This window comes from Salvelinus fontinalis, chromosome 25 (genome assembly GCF_029448725.1).
Source record: "Salvelinus fontinalis isolate EN_2023a chromosome 25, ASM2944872v1, whole genome shotgun sequence".
NCBI lineage: Eukaryota > Metazoa > Chordata > Actinopteri > Salmoniformes > Salmonidae > Salvelinus > Salvelinus fontinalis.
Window position 1 is genome coordinate 29,959,252 of NC_074689.1, and position 18,734 is coordinate 29,977,985.

Sequence of the window (18,734 nt, forward strand, 5' to 3'; positions counted from 1 at the left end):
ATAAGGCAATAAGGCACCTAACAGAGCTGAGCAGTGGAATACTATCACTGTCTGTCACGGCTAACGGCTGTGTCCCGGCACTCCGCATTACGTTGTGCATAAGAACAGCGCTTAGCCATGGTATATTGGCCATATACCACATCCCCCTCGAGTCTTATTGCTTAATTACAGCTCTGCTGTGTATCAGCTCATTGTCTTGCATTCCCTCAGCAGAATTCTGAAACATAATCAACAGTAACCGCGGCAATAGAATGAGGCGTACCTTTTGCAGGTATTGCAGTTGAGGTGGTCATCCTTGGGGACATCGCTGGGACCCTGGCCCCTCCCACACAGCGGACACGAGAGAGCGGGGGCGGGCTCCTCCGGTCGCGTGTGGCAACTCTCACACAGTGTGATGTTGTGGCCCCAGTGGCCTGCCTGCCTGACCCCACACTGAGAACACACCCGACAGTTCTGGAGAGGGAGAGACATGCTACATTACTACATGGATACATTGCCTTCCAGAACATTTCAACATCTCTCTTTTCATTGTCTAACAACCAAAGTTTGGAGTTGCAAAACCATAACGTGAAAAATACATTATTTGAAAAAAACTTTCCCCGGTGGCTATAGAATGCTTAGCTCCATGGCAACAGAATGATCATACATAACATAGAAAGTAAGAACTTTATTTCTGCTAACCACCTTCAAAACATCTGCCAACTGACCTCACATTTGTTATTAAGCATGAAATTGTTCTGTTTAAATGTTTGCTGAAAATGTAACACAGAGGTCTAAACTAATTGCCATTTATTTACATTGTAATGTTACTAATTAAAACTGATATAACACTTGACATCTTTACAACAGCAATTTCAAATACTTTTACACTGCATTGGGTTACGAAATATCAGAATTAACATCAATTTCCCAAACGCATCTTTAAAAATATGCCTCCCTCTATGCAATGAGCATGTGATCAGCCAGCTGAAAATTTCATTACGCCTTCAAAAGTACCACTTCAAGCTCATTGAGTAACGTTCAAAAGGAGCAACATCATTCCCGGATTTTGGGGGCGAGTAGGAGGAACAAGCTCATTCTAAAGCTTCTCTGTGAAAACCTCCACAACACTCAAACCCTCCCCTTCTAAAGCTCAGACCCCCACTGGCCTAGTACAGTAACAAGCCACCACTCTGGCCTGGGTCCAGTGGCCAGCTCATGTCCAACAGTGGGGGGGAAGAGTTGGTGAATACTATCACTGTCTGTCAGGTCCTGCCTGTGGGACCGGGGAAGAAGGGAGAGGAAGAGATAAATGCCCACCCGTCCATCCTAAGGAAAGTAAGTGCCTGTCTGGGATTTGGGAGAAGATGGGGGAGGGGTGTGTGTGTGTGTATTAGCAGGCCTCAGATAACTTAATTTGCCATGGCAGCACAGTGTGTGTTTTGTCACAGTGAGCAGTGGACAGACAGGGATTAATGAGATGGGGTGGTGGAGTTTGGGTGTAGGCTCTGCTCAAACCCTACACTCCAACCCGAGTACTCCGTTCTGCCACCTCTGGTCTCTTGGCCCTCTGACCCCTATGGGCGGGCAGTTCCCGCTCAGCCCAGTCCAAGCTCTTCTCTGTCCTGGCACCCCAATGGTGGACCAAGCTTCCCCCTGAGTGAGTGAGTGAGTGAGTGAGTGAGTGAGTGAGTGAGTGAGTGAGTGAGTGAGTGAGTGAGTGAGTGAGTGAGTGAGTGAGCTGGTGGCCAGCTTCTGGTCAGAGGCATGGGATCAGAGAGAGGCATATCTAACCAATTAATGTGGCAGGTTGGGAGAATCCCTCCAATCCCTACCACTCTCATACCACTGCTGGTCGGGTGAAGAGGGGGATGTGAAATGATGGATTACCTCAGATTACATCCCAATCTCTTCACCCTGTGGACTAATTCACTTTACTTGTTTTATTAATCTTGAAGCTAGGGGGAAGAATTGTTATTTTTTGAAAAAATAACGTTCCCCATGTAAGCTGCCTATTTCTCAGGCCCAGATGCTAGAATATGCATATAATTGACAGATTAGGATAGAAAACACTATAAAGTTTCCAAAACTGTCAAAATATTGTCTGTGAGTAAAACATAATTGATTTTGCAGGCAAAAACCTGAGGAAATCCAATATGGAAGTGCCTCTTATTTTGAAAAATCCCTGTTCCATTGCCTGCCGTTCCTCCATTTAAAAGGATATCAACCAGATTCCTTTTCCAATGGCTTCCACAGGGTGTGAACAGTCTTTAGATTTATCAAAACGCGTCAGTGGATAGCTGAATGTCCTTCGATTATTTCATGCGCGCGAAAATTGTAGCTCGACATTTTCTTTCTCTTTTATTGAATAGTTTACCGTCCGGTTGAAATATTATCGATTATTTATGTTAAAAACAACCTGAGGATTGATTGTAAAAAAAAAATTCTACAAACTATACGGATACTATTTGGAATTTTCGTCTGCCCTTCATGACCGCTCGAGCCTGTTGATTTCTGAACATAAGGCACCAACCAAATGGAGGTTTTTGGATATAAAAATGATATTTATCGAACAAAAGGAACATTTATTGTGTAACTGGGAGTCTCGTGAGTGCAAACATCCGAAGATTATCAAAGGTAAGCGATTAATTTGATTGCTTTTCTGACTTTCGGCAATCTAGATTGCAGCTAGCTGTTCGTAATGTTTTGTCTAGTGATCGATAAACACAAAGGCTTGGATTGCTTTCGCTGTAAATTAACAAGAAGCTAAGCTGTGTTTTGGTATATTGCACTTGTGATTTCATGAAAATAAATATTTTTAGTAATTTTTGGGAAATTTGGCGCTCTGCAATTCAGCGGTTGTTTACGAAAATTATCCCGTTTAAGGGATCTGTACGCCAAAAGGTTTTAACTAGGCAAGTCAGTTAAGAACAAATTCTTATTTACAATGACGGTCTACACCGGCCAAACCGTAATCCGGAAGATGGTGAGCCAATTAATTGAGCGCTGCCCTATGGGACTCCCAATCACGGCCAGTTGTGATACAGCCTAGAAACCAACCAGGATCTGTAGTGACACCTCTAGCTCTGAGATGCTGCGCCACCCAGGGGCCCAAAACTAAGTAAAAGGGGTGAATGAAAACTAAAATGTTGGTTTGAAAGATAGAAGTTTGAAACTAAGAAATCCTCACAAGTCTTCCAGAATGCAATAACAATAATGTTCACCTTTACAATAATGTAAAGAGTTTGGGGCCATCTTAGCCTTGGGCACTCACCGCTCCCTCCATTTTAGGAAGCAAACACAGCCAAAATGTACTTTTTATGACTTAATACAGAGGTCAATAGCAGAGATGAACGCTTGGGTGCTTGCAAACCCTCACTGCAACCCACAGCAAAGGAGAGAACACACTGTATTGTTGATAATTGAGGTCTGTATCGCCTCCCTCCCGCGGCCAAAAAGACGCTACAAAGAGGCACTAAAAGGCCCAAAAGCTATTTTCAACTATCGGATAAAAACAGCTGGGAGACTCTTAAGGGACAGTGGAGAGATGGAGAGATGTGGAAAGTGGAGAGATGGAAAGAGAGAGGGGGGGGTGGAAGAATGAGGGGAATGGGGATAATGTGAAACAGCCGGGAGACTCTTCGGGGGACAACAGAGATAGAGGGGGAAAAGAGAAACAGTGAGAGAGAGATAGAGCGGGGGGATGGAAAACAGAAAGAGGAGGCCGGGGAGGGGTGAAAACAGTACAACTGTAAGCAAGGAGACGTGATTTGAGGAGAGCTTCACATAAAAGCTCTTGTTTGTTCAGAGCTTATTCTCACCGCCACATTTTCCTCCCCCGTGAGGTAAATTGACAGCACTTTATTCCTCAAACATACAGTGCCTTCAGAAATGATTCACACCCCTTTACGTTCTCCACATTTTGTTGTTACAGCCTGAATTTAAAATGTATTAAATTGAGATTTTGTCACTGATCTACACACAATAACACAATGTCAAAGTGGAATATAATTTGTAGAAAATGTTCTTATTATTTTAAAAACATAGACTGAAAACATTTCAGCTTTACAAGTATTCAATCCCTTTGTTATGGCAAGGCTAAATAAATTCATGCCAAAATAAATTCAGGAGTAAAAATGTGCTTAACAAGTCAAATAATACATTGCATTGACGTACTCTGTGTGCAATAATAGTGTTTAAAATGATTTTTGAATGACTACCCCATCTCTGTACCCCACACATATAGATAATTGTAAAGTCCCTCAATCGAGTAGTGAATTTCAAGCACAGATTCAACCACAAAGACCAGGGAGGTTTTCCAATGCCTCGCAAAGGGCACCGATCAGTAGACGTGTACAAATTAAAAAGCAGACGCTGATTATCCCTTTGTGCATGGTGAAGTTATAAATGAGATTTTGGATGGTGTATCAATGCACCCAGTCCCTACAAAGATACAGGCATCCTTCCTAAATTTTTTGCCAAAGAGGAAGGAAACTGCTCAGGGATTTCACCATGAGGCCAATGGTGATTTTAAAACCAGTACAGAGTTTGGTGGTTGTGATAGGAGAAAACTGAGGATAGATCAACAACATTGTAGTTATGCCACAATACTAACCTAAATGACAGTTGAAAGACAGAAGCCTGTACAGAATACAAATATTCCAAAACATGCATCCTGTTTGCAACAATGCAGTTAAGTAATTATGCAAAAAATGGTGGCAAAGAAATCTACTTTTTTTTATCATGAATACAAATTGCTATGTTTGGGGCAAATCCAACAATAGATCACGGAGTACCACTTCATATTTTCAATTATGGTGGTGGCTGCCTCATGTTGAGTATGCTGGTCATCGGCAAGGTCTAAAGAGTTTTTCTTTTATAAAAATAAATGTAATACAGCACAGACAAATTCACCTTTCAGCCAGACAATAACCTAAAACACAAAGGAAAATTTACACTGGAGTTGCTTACCAAGACAACATTGAATGTTCCTGAGTGGCCTAGTAAGTGTTGACTTAAGACTTTGTTTAGCAATGACCAACAAGCAACTTGACAGAGCTTGAAGAATGTTTAAAAGTAATAAAATGGGCAAATATTGTACAATCCAGGTGTGCACACCTCTTAGAAACTTACCCCGAAAGACTCTCACCTGAAATCGCTACAAAATGTGCTTCTAACATATGTCTCAGGAGGGTGAATACTTATCTATTCAAGATATGATTATAATTTAAGTATGAAAAATAAAACGGGGGGAAATTATAATATACACTCATTATTGCTGATAATTGACCCCTACCTTTTTGAGAAAAACTAAACCTCTTTCTCTGAGCAATTTTATTAGTGTAAAAATGAATAATTAAAATATTGAGCTATATTGTATGCCAATTTTTGGGGGGAATTTACATTATTTTATTATAATAATTGCTCAGAGGTAGAGTTATTTTCTCAAAAAAGGTAGGTGTCAATTATTGACACTCCTAAACAGAGAAAAGTGTAGTATTTGGTCGCATATTCCTAGCACACAATTATTACATCAAGGTTGTGAATTTACAAACTTGTTGGATGTATTTGCAGTTAATTTTGTTTGTGTATCAGACGATTTTCTGCCCAATAGATATGAATGGTAAATAATGCATTTCTCACTTTTACTATAAAAAACAATATAATATGTTAAAGAACTTCCAAATTAAAATGTCAACACTACCATGATTCCGGATTAACCTGAATGAACCGTGAATAATGATGAGTGAGAAAGTTAAAAGGGTCAAAGAGCATACATCCAAGACAAGCTAACCTCCCGTTATTGGAAATGATTTTGCAAATTAAATAAAATGTTATTTGTCACATGCTTCGTAAACAACAGATGTGAGCATACAATATAGCTCAGAATTTGAATTATTTATTCTACATATCCATCATTATTCATCTTTATCAACGGTGTCAATCATTTCGGACATATATGTATTTTGCCTGGTTATCATCAATGCGCCATTGAAAATTCTGTTTTACCGTGTTAAAAAAGTAAGATACCGGAGACTACTCATCTGGCTCTAGGCTACCTGCTGAACATAGCTTACAATAGATGTCATTTCAATTGTTCAGGTTCACCATCAGCAATAGTTTAGTTGATAATTTCATAACGAGGACAGCAATTCATTTGTGAGGCGCACTACATGGCCAAAGCGGGATGAGAAAAGAAGCCCACTAAAAACATCCAAACAGTCAAGGGGTGACATCCAACGTTGTGGTATATATTCACTTACTATGTCATTGCTCATTTGTAAACTATAAATATTCATACATTACTAGCTCAAACACCTAATCTGCAGAAATGACAAATTAATTAGTGGGTGATGGTGATTTCAGAAGCAAAGTGGGGGGAGAAAAACATAGGCTACATTGCCCTCCCTAAACTGATAGTGGTGGTGGGGTGGTAGATGCCTAGTCTCCCTTATGGCTCAGATCAGGTGCCTACAAAGTCCATACACATACAGTGGGGAGAACAAGTACTGTATTTGATACACTGACGATTTTGCAGATTTTCCTACTTAAAAAGCATGTAGAGGGCTGTAATTTTATCACAGGTACACTTCAACTGTGAGAAACGGAATCTAAAACAAAAATCCAGGAAATCACATTGTATGATTTTTAAGTAATTAATTTACATGTTATTGCATAACATAAGTATTTGATCACCTACCAACCAGTAAGAATTCCGGCTCTCACAGACCTGTTCGTTTTTGTTTTAGAAGCCCTCCTGTTCTCCACTCATTACCTGTATTAACTGCACCTGTTTGAACTCGTTACCTGTATAAAAGACACCTGTCCACACACTCAATCAAACAGACTCCAACCTCTCCACAATGGCCAAGACCAGAGAGCTGTGCAAGGACATCAGGGATACAATTGTAGACCTGCACAAGGCTGGGATGGGCTACAGGACAATAGGCAAGCAGCTTGGTGAGAAGGCAACAACTGTTGGCGCAATTATTAGAAAATGGAAGAAGTTCAAGATGACGGTCAATCACCCTCGGTCTGGGGCTCCATGCAAGATCTCACCTCGTGGGGCATCAATGATCATGAGGAAGGTGAGGGATCAGCCCAGAACTACAAGGCAGGACCTGGTCAATGACCTGAAGAGAGCTGGGACCACAGTCTTAAAGAAAACCATTAGTAACACACTACGCCGTCATGGATTAAAATCCTGCAGCACACGCAAGGTCCCCCTGCTCAAGCCAGCGCATGTCCGGGCCCGTCTGAAGTTTGCCAATGACCATCTGGATGATCCAGAGGAGGAATGGGAGAGGTCATGTGGTCTGATGAGACAAAAATAGAGCTTTTTGTTCTAAACTCCACTCGCCGTGTTTGGAGGAAGAAGAAGGATGAGTACAACCCCAAGAACACCATCCCAACCGTGAAGCATGGAGGTGGAAACATTCTTTGGGGATGCTTTTCTGCAAAGGGGACAGGACAACTGCACCCGTATTGAGGGGAGGATGGATGGGGCCATGTATCGCAAGATCTTGGCCAACAACCTCCTTGCCTCAGTAAGAGCATTGAAGATGGGTCGTGGCTGGGTCTTCCAGCATGACAACGACCCGAAACACACAGCCAGGGCAACTAAGGAGTGGCTCCGTAAGAAGCATCTCAAGGTCCTGGAGTGGCCTAGCCAGTCTCCAGACCTGAACCCAATAGAACATCTTTGGAGGGAGCTGAAAGTCCGTATTGCCCAGCGACAGCCCCGAAACCTGAAGGATCTGGAGAAGGTCTGTATGGAGGAGTGGGCCAAAATCCCTGCTGCAGTGTGTGCAAACCTGGTCAAGAACTACAGGAAACGTATGATCTCTGTAATTGCAAACAAAGGTTTCTGTACCAAATATTAAGTATTGCTTTTCTGATGTATTAAATACTTATGTCATTAAATAAAATGCAAATCATTTTACTTAAAAATCATCCTAATGTGATTTTCTGGATTTTTGTTTTAGATTCCGTCTCTCACAGTTGAAGTGTACCTATGATAAAAATTACAAACCTCTACATGCTTTGTAAGTAGGAAAACCTGCAAAATCGGCAGTGTATCAAATACTTGTTCTCCCCACTGTACATTATTCTTATATACTTATATGTATTTTTTAACACACAAACAAAAACCATCAACTGCTATGGCTCTCATGAGGACCGCCACAGGAAAGAAAGAGTTACCTCTGATGCAGAGGATAAGTTCATTAGAGTTACCAGCCTCAAGATTGCAGCCAAAATAAATGCTTCAGAGTTCAAGTAACAGACACATCTCAATATCAACTGTTCCGAGGAGACTGCGTGAATCAGGCCTTCACGGTCAAATTGCTGCATTGAAACCATGACTAAAGGACACCAATAAGAAGAAGAAACTTGCTTGGGCCAAGAAACACGAGCAATGGGCATTAGACTGGTGGAAATCGGTCCTTTGGTCTGATGAGTCCAAATTTGAGATTTTTGGTTCCAACCGCTGTGTCTGAGACGCAGAGTAGGTGAACGGATGATCTCCACATGTGTGGTTCCCACCGTGAAGCATGGAGTAGGTGGTGTGATAGTGTGGGGGTACATTGCTGGTGACACTGTCAGTAATTTATTTAGAATTCAAGGCAAACTTAACTAGCATGGCTACCACAGCATTCCGCAGTGATACGCCATCCCATCTGGATTGCGCTTAATGGGACAATCATTTGTTTTCAACTGGACAATGACCCAAAACACACCTCCAGGCTGTGTAAAGGCTATTTGACCATGAAGGAGAGTGATGGAGTTCTGCATTAGATGACCTGGCCTCCACAAATCACCTGACCTCAACCCAATAGAGATTTGGGTTTGTGATGAGTTGGACCGCAGAGTGAAGGAAAAGCAGCCAACAAGAGCTCAGCATATGTGAGAACTCCTTCAAGACTGTTGGAAAATAATTCCTTATGAAGCTGGTTGAGAGAATGCAAAGAGTGTGCAAAGCTGTCATAAATCAAAATGTGGCTACTTTGAAGAATCTCAAATATAATCGAACACTTTTTTGGTTACTACATGATTCCATGTGTTCTTTCATAGTTTATATGTCTTCGCCATAATGCTACAATGTAGAAAATAGTAAAAATAAAGAAAAACCCTGGAATGAGCAGGTTTTCAAATGTTTGAACTGGACTTGTTCCTAAAGATTTGAAAGTTGCCAAAGTTATCTCCCTCTATAAATCTGAGGATCCAAGATCTTCCACAAAAAAATTAAAAATAATAATTAATTAATTAATAAATAAATAAAAATCGCCCATTATCTGTAGTATCATGTTATCCTAGAATAATTGGTGTATAAGAGAATGTTCAAATACTTAAAATGAACACTGTATTCTATGAGCACCAGTATTGTAAAAACTTGTAAAATCTACTCCACAGATATGGCTCTTTTGCAACTTGTGGATAAAATCTTTACAGCTCTTAACAAAGAATATGGTCTTGGCTTATTTTTTTATTTATCCAATGCGTTTGACACAGTCGATCATGAAATATTACTTTCTAAATTGTATTACTACGCTTTCAATGAGATTACATACATCATTCCCTTTGCTGATGATACCAATTTCATTTTATCACAAGAATTTTAATTCACTATTTAATTAAGCTAACTCATGTATGGCCACATTTTCTGAATGGTTCCAGATAATTTGTTAATCTTCAACTGTTAAAACATTATTGTATTAAATAGTAAGTAAATAATAAATATATAAAAATAAAAAGAGCCAGAATCTCAATTGGTGGGAATGAAATGGAACAAGACACATCCACTAGATTCCTCAGAGTTCTAATTGATGAAAAGTTATCCTGGAAAGATCATATTCAATTTGTCTGTAGCAAGGTGATGACATTTGTAGGTATCATCAGCAAGATTAGTGGTTTGGTTCATCAGGCTTGCTTCCTAACTCTATACTATAGCTTAATTTACCCATATCTCATTTCCTGTAAGAGTGTCTGGGCCGGTACATATGCCTCATACCCACACACATTACTCATCATACAAAAGACATTTGCAAGACTAGCCACCACCAGTATCTCAGTATCGTGTCTATTTATGACATTAATATACGTCAATTATACGCTTTCATCTAGAAATACTCATACCTCCCAGACAGTTTACCTTTCAATGGATTCTTCCAGGTTCATTCTGACATGCATCTATATAACAAGACACTGTGATAACCTTCACCTTCCCTACTGCCGCACCTCACAGTCAATTCTCTCAGACACAGAGGTACCATACTCTGGAATTCTTATCTTCACATTGCCGAAAGCTCATCATCCCTCAATAACTTCAAGCGAAGAAAGGGGATCAGCCTGATGAACCAAACTACCCAATAATCCCCTCTATGTAGCCTAACTCTCACACACACACATTTAAACAAAACAAATACTATTAGGTTTTAGTGATTACTGATCAATTAATTTACAATTAGCAGGTTTTGTTATCCGTTTAACAAACCTTTATTCTTTTACTTGTTTTTTTTGTGGTGTGGTTTTCATATAAGCCCTTGGGCTTCCAGCCACACCTGCACACCGTTTAAAAAACAGCAACAATACAGATACATTTTATCACTTGTTTTCTTTGCTGCAAATAAATTAAACTAATTACTTTTGACAAAATAATGGTTTCAGAACAATCTACAGGAAAGTTTGCGTACCAAAGTAAGCAAAATGCTTCGATAAAAGAAGGCAATGCCGGTCATTTTTGGTTTATCATCCCAGCTCAAACATACACCATGGACATTCATCATTCACAGCCACAGCTCAGACAGATCCAACTCAGAGGCCCAGCTCATGAGCTCCATCAGCTGCAGATTTACATTTAGTATATACAAATAAAGTGTTCAAGAAACAAATGTTAGTACATTGAATCGTATCGAACCAGATCGCATCGATAAGATCTCTTATAAAACAGAATTGTTTCAACCTAAAATGTATCGGAGCATATGTATGTAGATACACCCAGTCCATTCAGGAGGTTCAGACCTCTTCCCTTTTTCCACATTTTGTTACGTTACAGCCTAATTCTAAAATTGATTAAATGTATTGTTTTCCTCTTCAATCTACACACATCTCTGCAGATAAAGTCACCACCGTCTTTCATCTAATCTTGACTATATACATTGCCTTCAGAAAGAATTCATACCCCTTGACATATTCCACATTTTGATGTTACAGCCTGAATTCATAATGGATTAAAAATATGTTCTCACCCATCAACACACAATACCCCATAATGACAAAGTGAAAACATTTTTTATATATTTCAGCAAATTTATTGAAAATAAAATACGTAAATATTTTATTTACATAAGTATTCAGACCTTTGCTATGAGACTCGAAATTGAGCTCAGGTGCATCCTGTTTCCACTGATCATCCTTGAGATGTTTCTACAACTTGATTGGAGTCCACCTGTGGTAAATTCAATTGATTGAACATGATTTGGAAAGATATACACCTGTCTATATAAGGTCCCACAGTTGACCGTGCATGTCAGAGCAAAAACCAAGCCATGAGGTAAAAGGAATTGTCTGCAGAGCTCCGAGACAGGATTGTATCGAGGCACAGGTCTGGGGAAGGTTACCAAAAAAAATGCTGCAGCATTGAAGGTCCCCAAGAACACAGTGGCGTCAATCATTATTAAATGGAAGAGGTTTGGAACCACCAAGACTCTACCTAGAGCTGGCCACCTGGCCAAACTGAGAAATCGGGGGGGAAGGGCCTTGGTCAGGGAGGTGATCAAGAACCTGATGGTCCCTCTGACAGAGCTCCAGAGCTCCTCTGTGGAGATGGGAGAATCTTCCAGAAGGACAACCATCTCCGCAGCCCTCCACCAAATCAGGCCTTTATGGTAGAGTGGCCAGACGGGAGCCACTCCTCAGTAAAAGGCACGACAACCCACTAGGAGTTTGCCAAAAGGACTCTCAGACCACGAGAAACAAGTTTCTCTGGTCTGATGAAACCAAGATTGAACTCTTTGGCCTGAATGCCAAGCGTCACGTCTGGAAGAAACCTGGCACTATCCCTACGATGAAGCATGGTGGTGGCAGCATCATGCTGTGGGGATGTTTTTCAGCAGCAGGACCTGGAAGACTAGTCAGGATCGAGGGAAAGATGAACGGAGCACAGACCGGGGAAACAGGACAACGACCCTAGGAATACAGTAAAGACAATGCAGTGTCTCTGAATATCCTTGAGAAGCCCAGCCAGAGCCTGGACTTGAATCCGATCAATCATCTCTGGTGCGACCTGAAAATAGCTGCGCAGCGACGCTCCCCAACCAACCATGACAGAGCTTGAGAGGATCTGCAGAGAAGAATGGGAGAAACCCTACAAATACAGGTGTGCCAAGCTTGTACCGTCATACCCAAGAAGACACGAGGCTGTAATCGATGCCAAAGCTGCTTCAACAAAGTACTAAGTAAAGGGTCTGAATACTTATGTAAATGTAACACTTGCAAAAAATACAAAAAATAAAACGTTTTTACCTTGTCATTATGGTGTATTGTGTGTAGCAAAAACAATTTAATCCATTTTAGAATAAGGCTGTAACATAACAAAACGTGGAAATAGTCAAGAGGTCTGAATACTTTCCGAATGCACTGTATCGAACTGTCTTGAAAGGGAAAGATGCACATCCCTAACACGCTCCCGTCTCGGCCCGACGGTATTCCGTGTTGTGAAAAGTGTTTGGAGTGTTTCTTACCTTGCATCGCCAGCCATTGGTGGGGATGGATTCCATGGCAGGCTGGAGACAGAAGGTGTGATAGCCTTTGTCACACATGTCACACACCAGCATCTTGCTGTCCTCTCCCGGGTTCCTGAAAAACACACACAGTAGAGGGAAAGATGACACACACACCTAATAATATGACCTCAGTGTACAAGACATTAGGAACACCTTCCTAATATTGTGTTGCATCCCCCTTTGCCCTCAGAATAGCCTCAATTCGTTTTGGCATGGACTCTACAAGGTGTCGAAAGCATTCCACAGGGATGCTGGCCCATGTTGACTCCAATGCTTCCCACAGTTGTGTCAAGTTGGCTGGATGTCCTTTGGGTGGTGGACCATTCTTGATACACAACTGTTGAGCAGGAAAAACCCAGCAGCGCTGCAATTCTTGACACACTCAAACCAGTGCACCTGGCACCTACTACCATGCCCCTGTCAAAGGCACTTACATCTTTTGTCTTGCCCATTCACCCTCTGAATGACACATACACAATCAATGTCTGAATTGTCTCAAGGCTTAAAATTCCTTCTTTATCCCGTCTCCTCCCCTTCATCTACACTGATTGAAGTGGATTCAACAAGTGACAATGTTTTGTATACTCAGTGTATGAGACACTTATGGAGACGCACACAAAAGAGAAAAATGACACCCACCCACACACCTAATAGGCAACAAACACAAAAATCTGAAAAATTGCAAGGGTTGTAGTATGGATAGGACAAGTTTGTTTCCCGACCGCGTCAACAGACAACCTAACAAACTGTCAACTGTTAACTCTGGTCCTCCAGGGTCTCAGTGTCTATGGGCTCTTTATCAGTGACTCATTTCGAGTCTGGGACTTGGACAATCGACTACATTCATTTATCAATGAAGTATGAGGAAGAAAAGAAAGCCAGCCAGACAGTTGGGAGTTTGAATTTAACTTGTCCATGGGGGAGGTTCACATAGTAGGTTATGTTTAATACAATATATTTTATCACACACACACACCACATTGTGAACAATACCTTCTTTTTTTTTAAACAGTGTTTATAGGAATGAGAAAATAACATTTCCTTCAACAGAATAAAATTTGCTAAGCATCAAGATTCAAAATTTGTTCAGCCAATCAAACCTGCCATTAAACTGAACCCACAATCGAGAACAGCCTCTCCACGGCGGATTTTGGTTGGATTAACTATGTTTGAAGAATAAATCAAGAGACCAGAGTGTAAGATTTATGGTGTACGCATGTGTGTGTGCGGTGGAGGGTTATGATATTAGGGAAGAGGCTAGAGCCCTGAGATCTATCAAATCCCAGCAGCCTGTATTTCAGCTGACGCAAATCCAACCTGAATGAAAACATCATCTGAGATTTACAACTGTGCAGTGGAGTCATTACCGCCCGCGCACACACGTCCCTAGATCACGCCGCATGCTGGTGGTGCCTAACCAACCCCCTCTCCTCACCCCTGCCAATTCCCCAGCTCTCCATCTGGTAAAACTGCAGTATACATTTCACTGTGCTTTTCCCCCTCTCTCTTCCTTCCCAGTTCCTTGGGAGGCTCAGCACCATGATGCAATGATCCAAAATAAGGTGGGGTGGAGGTGGGTGTGTATGTGTGCATGCATTGTGAGAGGATGGCAGGGGTATACAGTAGGCCTCTTGCCCCTACAGACAGGCTTCACGGTAGGCCTCTTGCCCCTACAGACAGGCTTCACGGTAGGCCTCTTGCCCCTACAGACAGGCTTCACGGTAGGCCTCTTGCCCCTACAGACAGGCTTCACGGTAGGCCTCTTGCCCCTACAGACAGGCTTCACGGTAGGCCTCTTGCCCCTACAGACAGGCTTCACGGTAGGCCTCTTGCCCCTACAGACAGGCTTCACGGTAGGCCTCTTGTCCCTACAGACTTGGGAGGTGAATTGATGTTGTAGAATAATAGCGAAGACATCAAAACTATGAAATAACACAAATGGAATCATGTCGTAACCAAAAAAAGTGTAAAACATCAAAATATATTTTACATTTCAGATTATTCAAAGTAGCCACAATTTGCCTGGATGACAACTAATGCACACTCTTGGCATTCTCTCAACCAGCTACGTGAGGAATGCTTTTCCTTTTCCTTCACTCTGCGGTCCAACTTATCCCATAACATCTCAATTGGGTTGAGGGCAGGTCAGGTGATTGTGTAGGCCAGGTCATCTGATGCAGCACTCCATCACTTTCCTTGGTCAAACAGCCCTTACACAGCCTAGAGGGGTGTTTTGGGTCATTGTCCTGAGCCAGTTTTATAATAGCGAGTGATGACCATGCTCAATGCCAAGCGTTGGCTGGAGTGGTGTAAAGCTTGCCGCAATTGGACACTGGAGCAGTGGAAACGGATTCTCTGGAATGATGAATCACGCTTCACCATCTGGTAGTCCGACAGATGAATCTGGGTTTGGCGGGTGCCAGGAGAACAGTACCTGCCCCAATACATAGTGCCAACTGTAAAGTATGGTGGAGGAGGAATAATGGTCTGGGGCTGTTTTTCATGGTTCGGGCTTAACGCTACAGCAATGCCTAGTTAAATAAAAGTTTACATTCAAAATATATATTATATATATACACACTACCGTTCAAAAGTTTGGGGTCACTTAGAAATGTTATTTCTTTTTTTTAAAGAAAAGCTAATTTTTGGTCTGTTAAAATAACATCAAATTGGTCAAAAACACAGTGTAGACATTGTTAATGTTGTAAATTATTATTGTAGCTGGAAACGGCTGATTTTTTATGGAATGTCTACATAGGCCCATTTTCAGCAGCCATCACTCATGTGTTCCAAAGGCACGTTGTGTTAACTCATCCAAGTTAATAATTGTAAAAGGCTAATTGATCATTAGAAAACCCTTTTGCAATTGTTAGCACAGCTGAAAACTGATGTCCTGATTAAAGAAGCAATACAACTGGCCTTCTTTAGACTAGTTGAGTATCAGCATTTGTGGGTTCGATTACAGGGTCAAAATGGCCAGAAATAAAGAACTTTCTTCTGAAACTCGTCAGTCTATTCTTGTTCTGAGAAATGAAGGCTATTCCATGCGAGAAATTACCAAGAAACTGAAGATCTCGTACAACGCTGTGAGCTACTCCCTTCACAGAACAGCGCAAACTGGCTTTAACCAGAATAGAATGAGGAGTGGGAGGCCCCGGTGCACAACCGCGCAAGAGTACAAGTACATTAGTGTCTCTAGTTTGAGAAACAGACGCCCCACAAGTCCTCAACTAGCAGCTTCATTAAATAGTACCCGCAAAACACCAGTCTCAAAGTCAACAGTGAAGAGGCGACTCCGGGATGCTGACCGTCTAGGCAGAGTTCCTCTGGCCAGTGTCTGTGTTCTTTTGCCCATTTGAATATTTTATTTTTATTGGCCTGTCTGAGATAAGGCTTTTTCTTTGCAACTAATCAATTTGATGTTTGATATATACAGGGGGTACTGGTACCGAGTCGATGTGCGGTGGTACAGGTTAGTCGAGGTAATTGAGGACGGAACAGTGGAACAGAACAAAAAAATAAATAGTGGTTCTGTTCAGAACGAAACGATTGGAAAGTTATTTTGGTTCCAAAACTAGCCTGCTAGCCATTACCCTGTCAAACCCTGGTTGTACGACACTACTTAAGGTCTCGGGGTGGGTGACTACACCACACGATGGCTACTAGCAAACACCGCCAACTAGCGCACCCAGCCAACTAGCACACACCGCCACACACAGCCAACTCGCACCCACAGCCAACTCGCACCCACAGCCAACTCGCACCCACAGCCAACTCGCACCCACAGCCAACTCGCACCCACAGCCAACTCGCACCCACAGACAACTCGCACCCACAGACAACTCGCACCCACAGACAACTAGCACCCACAGACAACTAGCACCCACAGACAACTAGCACCCACAGCCACTAGCAAACACAGCCACTAGCAAACACAGCCAACTAGCAAACACAGCCAACTAGCAAACACAGCCAACTAGCAAACACAGCCAACTAGCAAACACAGCCAACTAGCACAATGGCTACTAGCGAACACAGCCAACTAGCACAATGGCTACTAGCGAACACAGCCAACTAGCACAATGGCTACTAGCGAACACAGCCAACTAGCACAATGGCTACTAGCGAACACAGCCAACTAGCACAATGGCTACTAGCAAACACAGCCAACTAGTAAAACGGCTACTAATGCATACAGCTAATTAGCACAGTGGCTACTAGTGCATACAGTTCATTAACAAGCTCACATCTGGTAAGAGTCGACCCTTACCTGCAGGTCAAACAGACTTTGCACTCGGGGCACTGCCAGCCGGCCCTCTTCAGGGGGGTAACACCCACGTCCAAACACGCCCCGTGGTAGTGCTGCCCACACGTGGTACAGAAGAGCTGGTCCTGCAGGTCCCCAGCACTATCACACAACAAGCACTTCACCTCCTCTTTAGCTGTGGGTGAGGAGAAAAAAAACACTAAAAAAGGGACAGTTTAGGAAAGGGACATAATATTAAAGGGACAGTTCAGGAAAGGGACATAATATTAAAGGGACATTTCAGGAAAGGGACATAATATTAAAGGGACAGTTCAGGAAAGGAACATAATATTAAAGGGACATAATATTAAAGGGACAGTTCAGGAAAGGGACATAATATTAAAGGGACAGTTCAGGAAAGGGACATAATATTAAAGGGACAGTTTAGGAAAGGGACATACTATTAAAGGGACAGTTCAGGAAAGGGACATAATATTAAAGGGACAGTTCAGGAAAGGGACATAATATTAAAGGGACAGTTCAGGAAAGGGACATAATATTAAAGGGACAGTTTAGGAAAGGGACATAATATTAAAGGGACAGTTCAGGAAAGGGACATAATATTAAAGGGACAGTTCAGGAAAGGGACATAATATTAAAGGGACAGTTCAGGAAAGGGACATAATATTAAAGGGACAGTTCAGGAAAGGGACATAATATTAAAGGGACAGTTCAGGAAAGGGACATAATATTAAAGGGACAGTTCAGGAAAGGGACATAATATTAAAGGGACAGTTCAGGAAAGGGACATAATATTAAAGGGACATTTCAGGAAAGGGACATAATATTAAAGGGACAGTTCAGGAAAGGGACATAATATTAAAGGGACAGTTCAGGAAAGGGACATAATATTAAAGGGACAGTTCAGGAAAGGGACATAATATTAAAGGGACAGTTCAGGAAAGGGACATAATATTAAAGGGACAGTTTAGGAAGGGGACATAATATTAAAGGGACAGTTCAGGAAAGGGACATAATATTAAAGGGACAGTTCAGGAAAGGGACATAATATTAAAGGGACAGTTCAGGGAAGGGACATAATATTAAAGGGACAGTTCAGGGAGGCACTATATTAAAAAGGGACATTTCTAAATCGTTCAACGTAATATTAATAACCTCCAGCACTACGCCAACTGGGGCTGGGCGATATATCAAATTAATTAGAATTGATCTTTAGTGCGATATTCCAAAGGACTGTATTGCAAGAAACAAAAGGAGGAGGGGGGGTTATTTTTTTATGAGCGTTTGTGTCATGTTTTCATTTTGGTCTCGTCTGCTCCTTTTGCTGTAACTGTGCACCTTCCCATTTACACACACACACACACACACACACCAAGCTCCTCCCCCTGCCACAACAACAAAGATGAGAGATCACTTCTTCCTCTCTGACAAGCGGTTTCAACACACTATTTGCAGAATCGGTCATATGGACACTGAAAGACATTGAGACATTATTTTACTGTAAAGTTAAACTTTCTAACAATACCTTTGTCTCGACTCTTCAAATTGCTCCCAGAACAGACACTAAAACAGGAAGACCACGTACTGCTAGTAGCATTTTAGCCAAAGACTGCTAAAACTAGCGGTCTAGTCTATGTTTAATAAACGTGCTATAAGCATAAAAAAAACTATTATATAAGGAATTGGCAACTTGTTCTCATTCTGAG

General features: G+C 41.8%; 2 protein-coding genes across 12 annotated transcripts in view; both read right to left on the reverse strand.

Moving 5' to 3' along the window:
* The window catches only part of kmt2ca (lysine (K)-specific methyltransferase 2Ca), a 230,290-nt gene that overhangs the window by 114,356 nt on the left and 97,200 nt on the right, over window positions 1–18,734 (reverse strand). For all 11 annotated transcript variants that reach the window (XM_055881823.1, XM_055881825.1, XM_055881829.1 and 8 more), the window contains 3 exons: window positions 17,032–17,203; window positions 12,720–12,834; window positions 263–453 (listed from right to left, as the gene is read on the reverse strand). In XM_055881823.1, coding sequence (XP_055737798.1) covers window positions 263–453; window positions 12,720–12,834; window positions 17,032–17,203 — 478 coding nt within the window. The remainder of the gene's footprint in view (window positions 1–262; window positions 454–12,719; window positions 12,835–17,031; window positions 17,204–18,734) is intronic.
* Window positions 1–18,734, reverse strand: part of LOC129823091 (uncharacterized) — a 97,344-nt gene that overhangs the window by 46,273 nt on the left and 32,337 nt on the right. The window lies entirely within an intron of this gene.